The sequence below is a fragment of the Astatotilapia calliptera genome, chromosome 11, assembly GCF_964374335.1.
Source record: "Astatotilapia calliptera chromosome 11, fAstCal68.1, whole genome shotgun sequence".
Lineage (NCBI taxonomy): Eukaryota > Metazoa > Chordata > Actinopteri > Cichliformes > Cichlidae > Astatotilapia > Astatotilapia calliptera.
Window position 1 is genome coordinate 8855170 of NC_137432.1, and position 16756 is coordinate 8871925.

Consider the following 16756-nt stretch of genomic DNA (forward strand, 5'->3'; position numbering starts at 1 on the left):
TATACCACTTCGTCAGTCTCTTAAATTGTTGTGAAGGAATTTTGGTCTGTTCTTCTTTGTTTCTTCAGTTCTTCTGTTGCATGATCTAATTTGTACACGGTGCCAAAGCTACTGTTAGTACTCAAAGTGATGATGATGACAATAATAATAATGATGTTAACATATTTTATTTATTTTTGTTCTTTTACAGAAAACTGAAAAAACATCTTGAAGATTTGGATGGCAGCAGACATTTTACCACCAGGTAAAGAAGAATTTTAGTGTTAAGCTTTTGAGTGTGTTCTTTCTTTTTGTTTTAAAATGGCACATCTATGTCTTGAGTTCAGGACTGGTGTATAGGTAAGTAAACAAAACCGAAGTACATCAGGTAACCTAAATTAGCTCAAGTGGAATACGTTCCACAAACTAGCCCAATAAAAAAATCAAAAACCGTATGTGATGTTTTTGAATTTTAAGTATTTGCTTACAAGATAATCGTGTGCACCTCTGGATCTCTTCCAGCACAGATCCCCTATTGTTTGCTCAGTTGAAGGTCCATTCTGGCCACTTGCCCCTGCGTTATTAACAAAGATCCAACATTTTCCCAAAGAAAAGAACTTCTGTTTTAAACTGACCTGAGTTTTGGATGTATCATCAAGACAGATGACAATAGATGGTTACTGGCTGTGACCCAGCAGTTTACAATTGAAGACTCATCATATTCCAAGCTAATAAGCAGCACATGAGTTGAGGAGTCCAGCCAGTCATATTTTTTTTCAACATTCAGTGGGATGTGCACTGGGAAGTTGTCCACCATTCACACAGGGATAGGGACAGAACAAGATTTCCATAGAGCAATCTACAAATAGCAGCAGCACTGAAAAGGGTCTGGATGTGTTTATCTGGAACAATAGTAGTCAAACTATTATTTAAAAAATGGATATTCACAAAGTCCCGTCGTTTGCCCTTGGCAATGTATGTTCGTCTTTCCAGGCCTACAGATTCTGCAGTTTCCTACTTCTAGAGTCCCATGGAGTGTGCATCCATACTCCTCCAACATGGGCTGAAGTAGTCAGTAGCCAGGCTACTTCTGGCTTGAAGTAGTCCATAGTCCAGTAATTTAGTCAGCTTTTTTTTAGTTGTTACCAAGTACCCAGAGTTTAACCATTAAGGGGATTTTTACATTAAACATTTCAGACAAACACTTGGCAACATCTTTCTACAATTCATGAACTTCAGAACATTCCCATAGACCAGGGGTCGGCAACCTGCGGCTCTTTAGTCCTTATAGTCCACGTGGTTTGGGAAAATAAATTTGAAGTATTTAGCTAAAGTGTATTTTATTTATGTTAGGTTTTTTTTATTATGTACTTCTAAATTGGAAGATTATTGTGACATTGAAATATAAAAATAAAATTATATTTTATTATTTTTTCATCGCCCAAAATAAGCGTCACACTCGCGGAAGCCGGTGTACCCGCTGAAACGCCGTGCATTTATAGAGACTTTCAACCCCAGGTAGGCCAGTTATGGATCTTCGGATCCACATTATGTCGGCAGCTGTTCTCCTCCGTGAACTATGTTAAAAACAAACACCGCTCACGCCTCACAGATGACAGCTTACAGTCCTGCGTGAAGATGAAAGTGACTTCGTACAGCCCCGATTTGCAGACGCTGTGTGCAGAGATTCAGGAGCAGAAGTCCCGTTGTAAACATACCACGGCAGACCCGACGATGTTTGCATGAACATGCTTTTCAGCATCTCTTTATTGACCACTTTTCACACACGGTTGCTGTACGCACACAGCCGGCTGTAGCTTTTCAGCTCACAGCCCAACATATACCAACAACAGCAGAGAGAGCACAGACGTTAAACGGCGAGCCACGATTGCGGGTGCCGCTCAGGTGCTGGGTGTCTTTCCTTTTGTTATATTTCTTTAAGAGTTCAAAATGTGTTAATTACATGAATAAAATGTAATTTTCTCTGTAGCACTTCATGGATTTCATAAGCAACACACTTTAGTTCACACAAAGCATAAAGGTAAAAAACAATATATACAGTGTTATCTTCATTTTAGATGTCAAAAAGTATTTGCGGCTCCCAGTGTTTTCTTTTGCGTGGAAACCGGCTCCAAATGGCTCTTTGGGTCTTAAAGGTTGCTGACCCCTGCGATAGACAATGGTGAAGAGATAAGATAAGATAAGATATACCTTTATTAGTCCCACAAGTGGGAAATTTCATGTTAAGGCTGCTGACCTATTGCACGCAATGGCGGCGTAATCTTACCCTCCGACCATACACACATTACACAAAAACATCACATGAGGAAGATAGGTCAGAGAGGTATAACAATGGAAAATGCACCACATGAGGAAAGATAAGGAGAAAAAAATAACTCCCCCCAGACTGAGCTCCAATAGGGAGATCCGTTTGAGAACAGAAAAAAAACACCTCTACACATAGCACATGAAAAAACTCTTAATACACCAAAGAACCACATGACAAGCAACAGGGGTGGGTAAAGGGTGAGAGACGGCCAATGTAGACAGTACATCTGGGCCTGGAGCCTATGTGCTGGTCCTCGATCCACCGTCAGCATCGGAAGGGAATAAGCGTCGAAGGTGTTTGGAGGGGGAGGGGGGATGAGTGTACATCTGCATGTGTATAAATGTCTGTGTGCGTGTGTGTATGTGTCCAGAGTTCAGCTGAGACAGTGTCCTTCGCCCTGCCAGGCTAAGTAAACAGTCTTCCAGCCAACCCAGGTGGCCTTGAATAGAATGGGAAGAACAGTCTAAACACAGTCATTATCAGGGTGTTTTTGTTCAGCTTCAGCCTTGAGACCGCAGCTGGCGCCGAAGGGGTATCCGCATGAAGTGATGGTGGTTTTTACTTTAGTGCGAACAACTCATATGATTTTCAAAGCTCTTCTAACAGTCTGACACTGGTCTCTCAATCTCCCGTTGGAGAGCCGCGAGCTTCTCCAAGATCTTATCCGTGCTGCACTCAATGAGCCCATTTTGAGAAACTCATGCGTCGTCCCATCGTTTCAATCCCAGCGGGCAGCCTTGTGGGGGTTTGAACAGCTGGTTCCGCTTTCTTAATTCTTCGATAAGTCAGGGCCAAGCCAGCTCCGATCAGCAAGAACCCTGTTATCATGGTTCTTAATAGGTCGATATCTTCTGCACTCAGGCTCACCTGAGCCCAGACTTCTTGTTAAGAAAAGGGTGTCAATTGCATTCAGGGACCAGTTGATCAAACCCATAATTCCTCTTTTAGGTTTTAGAGAACAGACTGTGAGAGTGTTCCAGGGAAAAGTAATACAAAAAACACGAGACTAGACAAGGACATGAGGCTAAGCAGGGAGGAGAGGCCTTCGTCACCATCTGGCCTTCGTCAAGAGCAAGAGCAGGAAAAAAGTTCCTTCTTCAACTAAACGTTTGGTACAAATGTCTGGAATGTGATTGGACATATGATAGAGCCTGACGGGTGTTATACTGTACGTATGAGTGCTTTAAATTGCACAAGTTTAAAGCATGTTTTTATTGTTTGTTTTTGTGTTTTTAAACAAAACAAAACAATGTTTAAAAACATTTGTTTTCTTGGATATCCCTTCTCCATGCATCTAACTTATCCGCTGCTGAGTCTGAGGACGAAAGCGTCAATAAGTTATAATGCATAGAGAGAAAGCCTTTCCCTTTTATATTCCCAACGCATACCACCTCTATTTTTGTTAACGGTGGAAGCTGATGTTAGTTGGGCAGTCATGTAATACCATCTGAGACTGGGGAGTTGGGAGTTGGAGTCGTCCTATTTCATAGGTCAAGTAAAGTAGCTTTAGACAGAGCCTTGCCCTCCTATTACTTCAAATAAATTGGTTAAATAGTTTGTTTAAACTGTCAGAGAATAGAGTTGGCAGCAGAGGTGTTTGGAAATAATATAAAAAAAACTTTGTCATTTTTTAGTATATCTAGTATATCTATCTACCTATATAGGCAGATTTGACCATCGATTTAGTGCTTCTGTGACTTCTTTTACAAGTTGGTCATAATTTATTGAGGTCAGTACCTTGGGATCCCACAGGCAAATGAAACCACGAAGAGGCCGCTAGCAAAGCTGCAACCACGAAGTACCTGCAGAGGGTCAGGCAAGTCCTGAGGAGTAAGCTGAATGGTAAGAACAGATCCGGGCTAACGCATACACCCTGCCTGTGATCAGTTACATTGCTGGAATAATAAGATGGCCAAAGGAGGAAATAGAAGCCACTGACATCAAGCTGGAGGGTTTCACACAAAGTCCAGCACCCTTAGGCTGTATGCTAAGCGTAAGGAAGGAGGCCGGGGACTGGTGAGTGTCAGTACCACAGTCCAGTGTTAGACAACAAACGCCCACGAATACATCAGGAAGATGCCCCCAACCCACCGCATGCTCAAGACTAAGAGGAGGAACCATCGTGGAAGGATAGGCCCCTGCACGGTACGTGCTACCAGCAGATAGAGGAAGTGGCTGACATCCAGAAGTCCTACCAGTGGGTGGACAAAGCTGGACTGAAAGATTATGTGAATTACCCTCAGAAGATCTACTAGATGATGTGAATGCAGCACTATTGGACAGTACCTATGGTACCAAAGTACGGTATCATTACCGAGACTAACCAGCTAACACTACGGCAGCAGTGATCAGTGAGATGCTTGGCTACAAGTTGAAAAGCCACACGAGCAGTACCCTAGGAGACTAGAGGCCAAAGTCAAGGTAGCACGAAAGGAGGTTAGCTAACTATCAGGGCTGCAGAAAGGTGCAATGAAGAATGTGGTACATCAGAGAGATAGAAGGCAGGAGAATAAACCAGCTGTTCCCCAGAACCAGACAAGATGAATTGGAGGAGATTGATGTGAAATTGATTAGAGAGAAGTATATAGAACTGTGAGAAGTGGTGAAATTATGGACAGTGGAACACAAACCTGAAACAGAAACTGTAAAAGTTGGACCTTTTGCTTTCAGTAAAGCATCAGTTATAATTTGAAGGCAGATGTTCTCTGTTCCTGGTTTGCATCCCAATTCTTCAGTTTTGGCTGCTGCTCAGCAAGTCATTGGCACCGCAGGCCATGCCACATACCCCGATTGGCCGACTGAGGCCAGGGAGCCACCTGGCCAAACCTAAGCCCACCCCGCGTGACTGAGAGAGGGAATCGGCCTGGACCGTCGGCACCCCCAGCCACAGGTGCAGCAACAGGGCAATGACAGCTCGGGCAGCCGCCCACTTCTCCAGCAGCAACAGCGAAGCTGGAATCAAATTAGTAGGTCGATGATCTGTGCCTGCTACTGTGCCAAACATATTGTTTGGAGTTCTGTGCAAAGAGTGGAGTTTTATTTCTTATTAAACCAAAGACTTTTTTCTTTAAAATGCCGTATGGGTCTCATAGTTGCTCAGATCTAGCTGCTCTACCATAAAAGTCTGTAAGGCAGGGGTGGGCAACTCCAGGCCTCAAGGGCCAGTGTCCTGTAGGTTTTAGATGATCCAACACAGCTGATTCAAATGGCTAAATGACCTCCTCAACATGTCCTGAAGTTCTTCAGAGGCTTGGTAACAAACTAATTATGTGATTCAGGGGTGTTGACCCAGGGTGATATCTAAAACCTGCAGGACACCGGCCCTCAAGGCCTGGAGTTGGCCACCTCTGCTGTAAGTGCTGCCTATTTGGTCATCTATTATGACACCTGAAGCTCCATTACAATACTGGGATTTGGGCACCCCCCTGACCAAGAATCAACTGACTTAGATATTAGGTATGGCCAGAAAGCCTACTGAAGAGGTTCTCAACTTGGTGGCTTCCATGGTGTCAGTTTCATTAGCCTTGTAAATGCGGACTCATCAAGTTGTAGACACAGGCCTTTCTCAGATATTATTTGGAGTGCCATAGCGGATGTGAATACTTCCAAAATAAGAGATTGTAGTTGCAGAGAAAACAGTTATAAAATATTTTTTCATATAATTTTTGACTGTAGAGTGGTGGCAATACCAATTTGATCATTGAAACTTTAATTTATACTAACAACAGCAGTGTGAAAGAGGTGTGATGTGTTTTTTGTGATGTTTTCTGTAGCTTGTAAAATGTTCAGAGCAATAAAAATATTCATTTTAATTTTTACACAGGTTTCCAATCAGATGTAATTCACATTTCTCTGGACAGTCCATAGATGTTTAAAATAAGGTGAGATTTTTTTTATTTTTTTTTTAAATTTTTCTGTGGATGGTTTTGGTTTTAATTTGTATTTATTCATTCTTTGTTTATCTGTGTTTTCAGGCTACAGTAAGCCTTAGTTACTACTCCGTATTGAGGATGGCGCATGGGTGGGATTCATATTTCCATAATCCCCCACCTCTACCATCAGATCCAGGGACTTTGAGAAGGACATCTGAGTCAGATGGGTGCCTTTCCCATCATATTGAGGACTTCACTGGACATCATGGCTTTGCCAGCGCTGGTGCTTCACATGAAGCCCCTGTCTTTAACTCGGACTTTAACACAAACTATTGCTCAGACCCCAGTGTTGTGAATTCCAGGTCAGATTATGTTTATCAAAGATACTGTGGTGAAACACAATGGCAAGCTGATGGAGAACAAATGGGAAAGGATTACTTGCAACGATGTGAAAATGGTAATATCCCGGATTTTGCTGCAGACGGATTGCAAACATCTGACTCTTTTCCATCATCTTTTGGAACAGACTTTCAAGGACTTAAGGAAGATTATGAAATGCCAAGTACATCATTTCTTGAGAACTACTCAGATGTCAGTAGCTGCTCTGATGCAGACGCTGGTGAAACAAGACCACCTTGTAAATTCATGGCAAGTAAGTCCTATTCAAATCCTAAAACTGATGGTTCCGAAAAACAAGGCTCATCATCATGGTTTTTTACTCATACGGATAATATGACTTTTCCGACTGAGAGTTTGTGTTCAGATATGTCGGAGACTGATGTACTTTTATCGTCAAATTTGAAGGCACGACAAAACATAGTTCAGTCTCCAGAGGACAGTTTGGAAAAATTAGAGAAAACAGTTACATCATACACAGGACATCATCAGTCCTCTACTACCTCCTACATGAAGACAACTACCAAGAGCAAAACTGAGCTTGAAATAAGTGAATACGGTGGTTTCCAAGATGAAAAACAAAGGAAAGATGTGGAGGGAGATCTTGCACATACTCATTCAGACCTCTTGATAAGTGAAAACTTTGGTCATGGAATAGATGAGTATCCAGATGACAGTGAGGAAAAGCAAATTACTTCAGCTTCTCCAAATATCATAAGTACGTTAAAATATGATCAAGTTCCCATAAATGAAAATGGCTCACAAAAGGACATGAAAGAACTGTTGAACCAAGAAAAGGCAGGACTTAATCATCCAAACTCAGCAGATGGTCAAAATGGAAATATGGGTCAAGATGTGCAAAACAATGATGAGGTCTTTGAAGGGGAAACGAGAGAATCAGATTTACTTGAAAACAAGATTTCAGATGAACATAAATCCCAAATTCCCAAATCCAACAGAGGTCAACTTGAAAATAAGGATTCTGACTGCCAGAAAGAAATTCAGACAGATGCCATTAAATCCTCCAAGGCATCCAATTCTAATGCTTCTACACAACAACTGTGGAAATGCACAAGGACCAGTCATGATGTTAAATCTAACTTATTATCTACACAAAAGTCTGATGAAAGTGTGGCTGGTGAAGTTTTTAGAAACCTTGATGAGCACAGTGAAGATCTGTTGAGCGATGTCAGTATTTCAGGGCTTTCAGAACCAAGTTTGATTCGTAAAAGCTGCAGCAACAACATACATCTCAATGTAGATGAAGTACAAGCAATTGCAGGAGAAAAGTCAAACGTTGAGATTTCTCCTGATCCAGAATGTAGTGGCCGAACTGACACTAAAGACTATTTATGTATGGACACTAAAGATGAGAACAAGCAAGGTGCAGGCGTTCATGTAGGATCCTGTTTAAAGTTGAACAGCTTGAGCCAAGGTGCAAATGCCCATGTAGACACAGAACTTTCAAGTGCAGCAGAGAAGACAAATATGACTTTTTCTTCAGATTCAAATTGCAGTCATCTCTCTGCCAGTAATGAAGGTCTTTCTACAAATACTAATGACTTGAACAAAGACAGTGTTGCCACTCATCCAGATTCCTCCTTGCAACTGCAGACGCCTGGTACGGATACACATCCCTCTCTAGAAATGGAAGACACTAGTCAATCGGAAAAGAAAAACCCAACCTCTCTTCCAGATCAAGATCATAGTGATCTCAATATCACCAGAGACAGTCTTTCTATTGACATCACTGACAAGGACAGGCAAGGTGTTGATCATCATTCAGAATCCTGTTTGGAGCCAGAGAGCTTAAACACAGATACACATTCTTGTCAAGAAAGGACATTTAAAACTTCGCTAGAAACAACCTCGGTCTCCTCTCCAGATCAAGACTGTAGTGGATCCAGTGTCACTGTTGATACTAGCAACAAGAATCTCAGCCATTCAGAATCTCCTTTTAAACAAAAGAGCTTAAACACAGATGTGCAAACCTCTGTAGAAATGGAATTCAAAAGTCAGTCTGAGAAGAAAAACCCTACCTCCCCTCTAGATCAAGACTGTAGCAGCCCTAGTGCAACCTGTAAAAGTCCCTTTGTTGATGCTGTTGACAAGAACAAGGGAAGCGTTGCTGCTAATCCAGAATCCTCCCTTCAGTTAGAGTACTTAAACACAGACACACATCCTCTTCTAGAAGGAAGCAAGGAAAGTCCAACCTCCCCTCCAGATGTAGATTGTAATTGTCCCAACATCACCAGTGACAGTCTTTCTGTTAATAATACTGACAAGAACAAGCAAACTGTTCCTAGTATTTCACAATCCTGTTTAAGCACAGACACGTGTCCCTCTAAAAAAATGGAAATCAAAACCTCTTCTCCAGATCAAAATTGTGGCAACACCACTGTAACCGGTGACGGTATTTCCATTGACACTAGTGACGATAACAAGCAAAGTGTTGCTGCTAATCCAGACTCTTCCCCACTGAAAGAAAGCTCCAACACAGACACACATGGCTGTGTAGAAAATGAATGTATAAGTCCCGCTGATAAGGCAAGAGCAACCTCTTCCACAGATTATGAATCTAATAGCCATGTGGTGACAAGTGACTGCAACAGGCAAAGTCCTAATAGTTTAGAATCCTGCTTGCAATCAAAACCCTCAAGTTCCAACACAAATTTTTCAGACTGGGCAAGTTCAGAAGTGAACGCAAAGACAACCTGTTCTCTTGATCAGCAGCAATCACTACGTGAAAGTCCAGTTGGCCAAGAACCTCTGGGTCTTGGGGAGGATTGGTCTGAAAATGCTAGAGACTCATTTGAAGACATGGACATCTCTACAGAGGAACAGCCAGACATGCTGTATGGTGAACCTCTGTCCAGAGATGACTCCTCATGTGACACTAATGAATCACAGTATAAAGAAGCATTTGTTACTGAAACTGATGGGAAGAACATGGACCATTCAGGAGGACAAGCTCCGCAACTAAAATCCGCAGCTGAAATGAGGAAAATGCTGCAACCTGTTGTAATATTGAAGAGTTTGGAGTCAGAAAATGGAACAAGTGACTCGTATTACTGTGCAGATTGCAAACACACAACTTATAGCACAGATCAATCAATTGAACACTACCATTGTTGCCATACAGTGAACAATTTTGACTTTTGCAAAAGTTGCAGTCTCTATTTGGTGAAAAATGAACAAGCTCGAAAACATTTGTGTGGTGACGTTAAAGACGGGTCTCAGCGTCCTTCAGATCCTAGCCCACAGAAAAAGGGAAATCGCCAAGGCAACCATAGGTGCAATAGGTGCAGACTGACATTTTCAAAAGTAATGCATTATATCAAGCACATGCGGACTCACACTGGGAAAACACCATTTAGGTGTAATGACTGTGGCTCTTATTTTGCACAAGGCGGGAGCCTGAAAAGACACAAGCGTGTACCTGGTAGATGCAAGCAGTCCAACCTCCCAGCTAAAAATCCTGATGTGGCTGTGAGACAAACTGACACACCAAAACAAAAGGATGGGGTGCAAAGTAACATAGATATGCCAAAATGTTTTGTTAAGCTTTTCGACATCTCCCAGACAAATCTGTGTGGATTATGTGGTAAAACCTTCCCTACTGCAGAAAAGGTTAAAAAGCATTTCTATAAAGTACACCATGGAAAGGGTACAGTAGTGTCGTTAAACCAGAGTCCCACAGCAGTCAGTGAGAGTGATGAAAAGCAGGAGAAAACTCAAGAAGTGGAGAATGACATAATAGGAAAATATAAATGTCCTCTATGCCCACGGCTTTTTAAGTACTCTTACAATCGAGCGCGACATTTGCGTGACTGTGTTCGAGATGCGATATATGGTGGCAAGGAAAAAATTGCTGGTAAATATCGATGTCCTTTGTGCCACACTATGTTCACTATGACATCCAATCGATATAGGCATATTAAAACAAGCTGCCTCAGAGAATTTCTTAATCAACTAGCAAAAGAGAAAGCAAAAGAAAGGACAACGGTTGAGAAAGAAACAGTGGAAAGAAAGCAAAAAACACAAACGGTTGAAAAAGAGCAGAAAATGCAAACGAGGGAAAAGGAGAAGAGAAAACAACCACCATCAGCTTTGACAACCTCCACGTCTGTGCCACGATACAAATGCAACCTCTGTCCTGCAGTTTTTTGTTACGCTTCTGGAAAGTACAGACATATGAAGAAACACGAGTTGTTTAAACTCACTGGGAAAATTATCAGGTACCGGAATTCCATTTTCTCCACCAAGAGTAATCCTGAAACTTTAAATGGTACACAGAATGAAGATGGAAAGGAAAACTTGAACTCAGCTGAAGCAAAGAGCAATCTCAGTTGTCGCTTCTGTGGTAAATATTTCAGCTCTTCACAGTCACTGAAGAAGCATGAACGCAATCACCGCGGTGAGAGACCATACCGCTGTCTGGAATGTGGAAAGGGATTCAAGAAGCGATCCCATCTGATTGCTCACAAAATTATTCACCAGAGGAGGATACAGTGCACTGTCTGCAAAAAGATTCTACCGACTATTGGAGAACTGATCCAGCACAGAAGTTCACATCTAAGGAGGGGAACGCTTCAATGTCCAGACTGTACTATGCAGTTTCAGCATCCCGCACATCTCCTCAGACATCTAAAAACCCACAAAAAAAGAGAAAACAGGGCACTTAGACTTGAAGAGGGAACAGAATCAAATCTTCAGCAAACCTTGGAATCTGTGGAAGAAGAGGATGAACCAAAGCAAATGCAGTGTTCCTTATGTAAAGAAGTATTTGATGATGCCCAAGTTCTAAGAAAACATTGTCTCACCCATATATCAGGGTCTTCTTCAAACCAGTGTCCATTTTGCAAACGAAATTTTAACAATCGCCGCTATTTATTGCGCCATATGATCAAACACACTGGGGACAAACCCTTCTCTTGCGCCAATTGTGGAAAACAGTTTTACCGTAACATATGCCTTAAAATTCACAGTCAGAAGTGTTCCCCTCCTGAAACCCGAACTCTCGAGTCTGAAACAAAGACAAAAACACTATATCCGTGTCCCTATTGTCCACGGAAATTTTCTAAGAAAGACCGTTGGAAAAATCATCAGCATGCCCACAAGATAAATTCTGTGCATCCATGCTCAAGATGTGGGCAGTACTATGGACCTAATAAAATGAAACAACATCAGAGGAACTGTGAAGAGACAACAGAGCTGAGCACTGGCTTATCTCATGACACCAACTATAATAAAAGCAGTCTACCAACAAACCAGGATACTCCTAAAATGTCTACACAGCCCAATGCAACCACTCTGCTTCAGTTTAAATGCCCCTACTGTACCCGGAGGTTCAGGTTCAGGTCATTATTCTTGAGACATCTGGTCTCACATACTGGTGAGCAACCATATGCCTGTATGCACTGTGGTCAGAGATACAGATCAAAGACATTATGTTTGCAGCATGAAGCTTTCTGTGACGGTGTTAACAAAGATGCGCTATCAAAACTCAAAAGCACTGCTGCAACGAAACCTCCCAACATTCCTTCTGCCATAGAGGCAGAACCAAAGCCCAATGCACATGGTGAAACGGAGTACAAGTGCAAATTCTGCACCAAGACTTTCATGAAACCAAGGTACCTGAGACGTCACATTCTGACACACAATGAAGTAAAACCATATCGCTGTAAGGCCTGTGATAGCTGCTTTTCAAGGTACGATCATCTGAAAGTACATCAGACTCGCTGCAAAGGTAAAAAAACAAGGTTGGAGGTCCGTATTCCCAAAATCAGTTTAGAAGATGTTGGCAAAGGTTGGCAAAATAAGTTTGGCATTGAGAGTGCTAAAGAGCAGGAGATGTTTGAGTGTAAGGTCTGTTCTAGAAGCTACACAACTCAGTCTAAACTTTCCCGACATTTCACCATGTTCCATGCCACAAAGTTATTCAAGTGCACACGCTGCGGCTCCTCATTCGCTCATGAAAAATCTCTGAAAAAGCACAAAAAGATGAGAAGGTGCAGAAAGGTCTTGAGGGAAACAGCAGGTGCTTTACTGCAGGGAACCTGTCCTCCAGCAGAAAACATGCCAGGATCTCTTGATGGGATCAGAAGCCAAATGCTGAAGAGGATCCAGCCTTGCTTTAACAAGAAGTACAAGTATGTTTGTAGCTATTGCCCCCGTGTTTTTGGAAACAGCTGGCAGTTAGGTGTTCACAACCGCCTGCACACAGGAGAGAAGCCATATTCATGTGATTATTGTGGTGAGAGATTTATAAGGAAGGATTATGTCCAGCGTCATTTTCCAAAGTGCCCCAAGAAACACCAGACAAGTACAGTTCTCTGTGACCTATGTGGTGGCTTTTTCCCTGCAAGCAAGCTTGAAAATCACAAGAAAGGTTGTGGTTTAACAACAAGCTCATCACCAGTTTTCCAAAGCCAGCAGTCAGCCACTCATGACCCACCAAAAGGCTTTTCTTGTGCATACTGCAGCTCCCGATTTCTGCTTTTTTCACAGCTCCAAGAGCATTTTTTGAGCACGCACAAGCTGGAAACAATGACTCATCCAGTGTCAACTGCCCCCCTACAGCAGCTTCTGTCAGGCATCAAAGAAGAGCCTGTGGATGAGAGTTGTGATGAAAGACTTAGTGACAATTTAACACAAAGTCTTAATACCGCTATTAATATGGAGCCCTCCAAGCAGTTTTTTTGCCAACAATGTAATATGTTCTTTGCAAACAAAGCGGGACTAACTGGTCATCTCCGTACACATGCAGTGGGCCATCCTTTTAACTGCAAGTCCTGCAATAAGGGCTTCTGGAATAAAAGTCTCCTCCGAAACCACTACAGGAAGTGTAGAAATGGACGTATTCCAAACCAGCAGTTGGAGACACCTTTAAAAGCAAATTTTGATTTTGCTCTTAATCACTCTGCTCTTGCGTTTGGAGGCGGCTCTACAATGACTAGCACTGGGCTTTTCTGCAACGATGATTTAATGGACGAATCAACAAAAAATTCAGAAGGAAATGAGGTGCAAAGCAGCTCAAGTAAAGAGAAGAAAGCCGTGCAGTATCAATGTTCAGAATGTGAAATGAGCTTCACAGATGGCTTAGTGCTCATCAGTCACCTTGAAGACCATGGAAGACAGGAACAAGAGAAAAAGCGCAATACATGTCCTAAGTGTGGGCGGGTGTGCACTAGTCAAGGAAATCTGGAAAAACACATGAGGATGCACACAGGCGATCAGAAATTCCCTTGCTTCGACTGCTCCAAGCTGTTCTATACCAGGTCTGATCTTGAAGCCCACAGAACGTGTCACGATCTAAGCAGGCCATATGCTTGCAAACTGTGTAATCAGCGGTTTTGGACAAGACCATCTTTATGCAGCCATTATAGGGAGGATCATGAAGATGATGTATTTAGTTGTCGATTCTGCAGCAAATCGTATGCAGTAAAAAAATCACTAGCAAGACACTACAGAAACTGGCATCCAAAACAGTATAAGGATATCAAGGCTGCTGTGAGGGAAAAGAGCAGCAGCGAACAGCACTCAAGCAGCCAAGTGAGCACAGCTGGTGACAGCGAGGAGGATGAAAATAACGGCAGCGAAGACAGTGACTCAGACTCCGCACCATACTTCCCGTGCCACGTGTGCGGAAAGACCTTCCCAACGTCAGAAAGCCTTGAGGATCACCAGCTCTGTCACCTGGGTGAAAAGCCGCATGAATGTGAACAATGCGGTAAATGCTTTTTCCAGGCATCTCAGCTGCAGCAGCATCATCGAATGCACAAGTCTGAATTTCAGTGTCAAACATGTGGCAGAGGGTTCATGTCTCTCTTTGCCCTGCGTAACCACAAGCACAGTCATGGTAAAAGTCGCTCACATCGTTGTTCCAAGTGTCACCTATTTTTCAATGGACCTTTGCAGCTAGCAGAGCATATGTCGACCCACCGTGAAGAGAATTTTCCATGTGATATTTGCAATCGTGTGTTTCTGTCAAAGAGTAGCAGAGCTGAACACTGGAAAACCCATTCCACATCAAGTGACCATCCTTCACCTTCAGTGTCAAGGGGAGAACGTGAACAACCTGCCTCACGCTCTGAAAGCTCATTTGTATTCACCTCAGAGCTTAAATACCGCTGTGGTGTTTGTAGCGAGCGCTTCAGAGATCCAGAGGAGCTCTCAGAGCATGGCTGCATGGAAGCTAAAGAGCGACCATACTCTTGCACCGAATGCAATAAACATTTTCTTCATGCATCTCATCTGAAAAAGCACAGGAATACCCATCAACAGTTACAGTCCAATCGTATATATTCTTGTAATCAATGCAACAGTAGCTTTGCTTCCTCTCAGCTCTTCTTGACCCATCTTAAGAGCCATATTGGCACTGTAGCAGAAATTAAACAAGAACTTGATGATGAAGATGGTGAACCATCACATGTTTTTAAGTGTCCAGTTTGCAGCCAGTGTTTTCCATGTGCCATGGATCTGTTTCATCATTTCCCAACGCATCCTGATGGTACAATTGAAAAAATTAAATTTGCCTCTGGAAGCAAGCTTAAGGAACACGAGCAGTATAAGCTGACCTCAGCTGCTGAATATGAATGCACAGAGTGTGAGCAGGGCTTTTTGGGAGAAGCTGCTTTCCGCCAGCATAAGTGTTCCGGGCAACAGCAGGCAACAAAAACAGAATGCTCAAATCCATCCTCTAAAAAATCCAGCCCATCATATTTTCAAGCAGCAGAGGAGGAGGAGGAGGAGGAAGAGGTCGATGTTACAGGAGACGACTTGTACAACTGCCTTGTCTGCTCAATGCGGTTCACCTCTAAAAATGTCCTTTTGGAGCATCAAAATAAAGAACATCCAAATGAGAAGCCATTCACATGTGAGCTTTGTGGAAAAACATTTGCCAGGAAGCGATACCTGAAAGAGCACGAGCGCAGGCATCGTCAGAAAGCCCAAAACGAAACTCAGGCTGAGAATAAGTTCAAATGTTCCCAGTGCGAATGCAAATTCACTACAGCCCAAGAGCTGTCTCTGCATATGAGAAAGCACGCTGAAAAAGACGTTGGAGAGTACCGATGTGACATGTGCTACAAGTCATTTAGCCAGTGGTCTCTTCTTAAACAGCACCAAGAAAGTCATGTTGGTGAGGTTGTGTATGAATGCACAGAATGTGACAAAGCCTTTGCTTTTCCTCACCTGCTGGAGGAACATCAACAAACTCATGCGGGGTCCACTGAGTAATGGTTCCTAAATACCACATACTTTAGTTACAGGTATTCAAGGGAAGTTAAGGTGTCTTCAAACCCTCTTCATGCCTTACATCTAACAGTAAATCTCCACTTGTAACTGATAATTAGAATTACTCCTTATTTGTTTCCTCTTGTGCGTACTTGGAAAGCACTTGGAGAGATATGAGACTAAGATTTTCTGTGATGGATCTTCTCCTGGGTTTTTATTCCCCTTGTATATACTTTTAGTTCTGATGTTGGGATTTGTATACAATAAATAAGTAACATAGTTTCTTGACAGTATTTGTAAAATTGTCAAAAGAAGTTTAATATTCTGTTTAAACAGAAAAGGCATGACAGAATAATGTCTTGGATTAAGACTTAGATTTCTGATCATATATTTTTGTTTGTTTGTTCGGCATATATTTTGAAATAGTTTTAAACAGTTTTTTTTTTTTTTTGGTTTTTGTCGGTATGTAAAGTAGACTTTACACTGGTCATTTTAATCCATTGATATTTTGTATGGTATGACCGTTCATGTAAAAAGTATATATGTCTATATATATATAATTTGTAGATTTTAGTTTCTTTTCCTTTGATTGTCAAAGGGTGCTTTTTGATAAAGAAAAATATCTTGTACACTCAAAAGATATTCTGATTGAATTTTCTTTCCACAAACGGATGTTACTTTTGAGAAATTTGAGTTCATGCATTTAAGTAAAGTCAGTGAGGAAAGCTATCTGTGTCTTTGTGTATTTGTTTGCTCTGGGGAAAAACTAACAGAATAGAAGCTGTGAAATTTTTTTAGCTTGTCAGGAAAATGATTAATTTAACAGGAACAGCTGATTGGAGGAATTCACCAACCAAAATTAAAATGATAAAGTTTTTCCAAAATTCGTACATGTTCTTACTTTTTTTTTTTCTTTTTGCTGAAGACCATTATCAATTTGAGA

At 41.9% G+C, this 16756-nt stretch overlaps 1 protein-coding gene across 1 annotated transcript in view; it reads left to right on the top strand.

Moving 5' to 3' along the window:
* Nucleotides 1-16542, top strand: part of znf1035 (zinc finger protein 1035) — a 30105-nt gene extending 13563 nt beyond the window's left edge. Inside the window, exons 2-4 of the mRNA XM_026183595.2 lie at nucleotides 191-244; nucleotides 6132-6189; nucleotides 6283-16542. Of these exons, the coding sequence (XP_026039380.2) occupies nucleotides 6319-15816 (9498 nt within the window). The 5' untranslated portion in view covers nucleotides 191-244; nucleotides 6132-6189; nucleotides 6283-6318 and the 3' untranslated portion in view covers nucleotides 15817-16542. The remainder of the gene's footprint in view (nucleotides 1-190; nucleotides 245-6131; nucleotides 6190-6282) is intronic.
* Nucleotides 16543-16756: the final 214 nt, after the last annotated feature.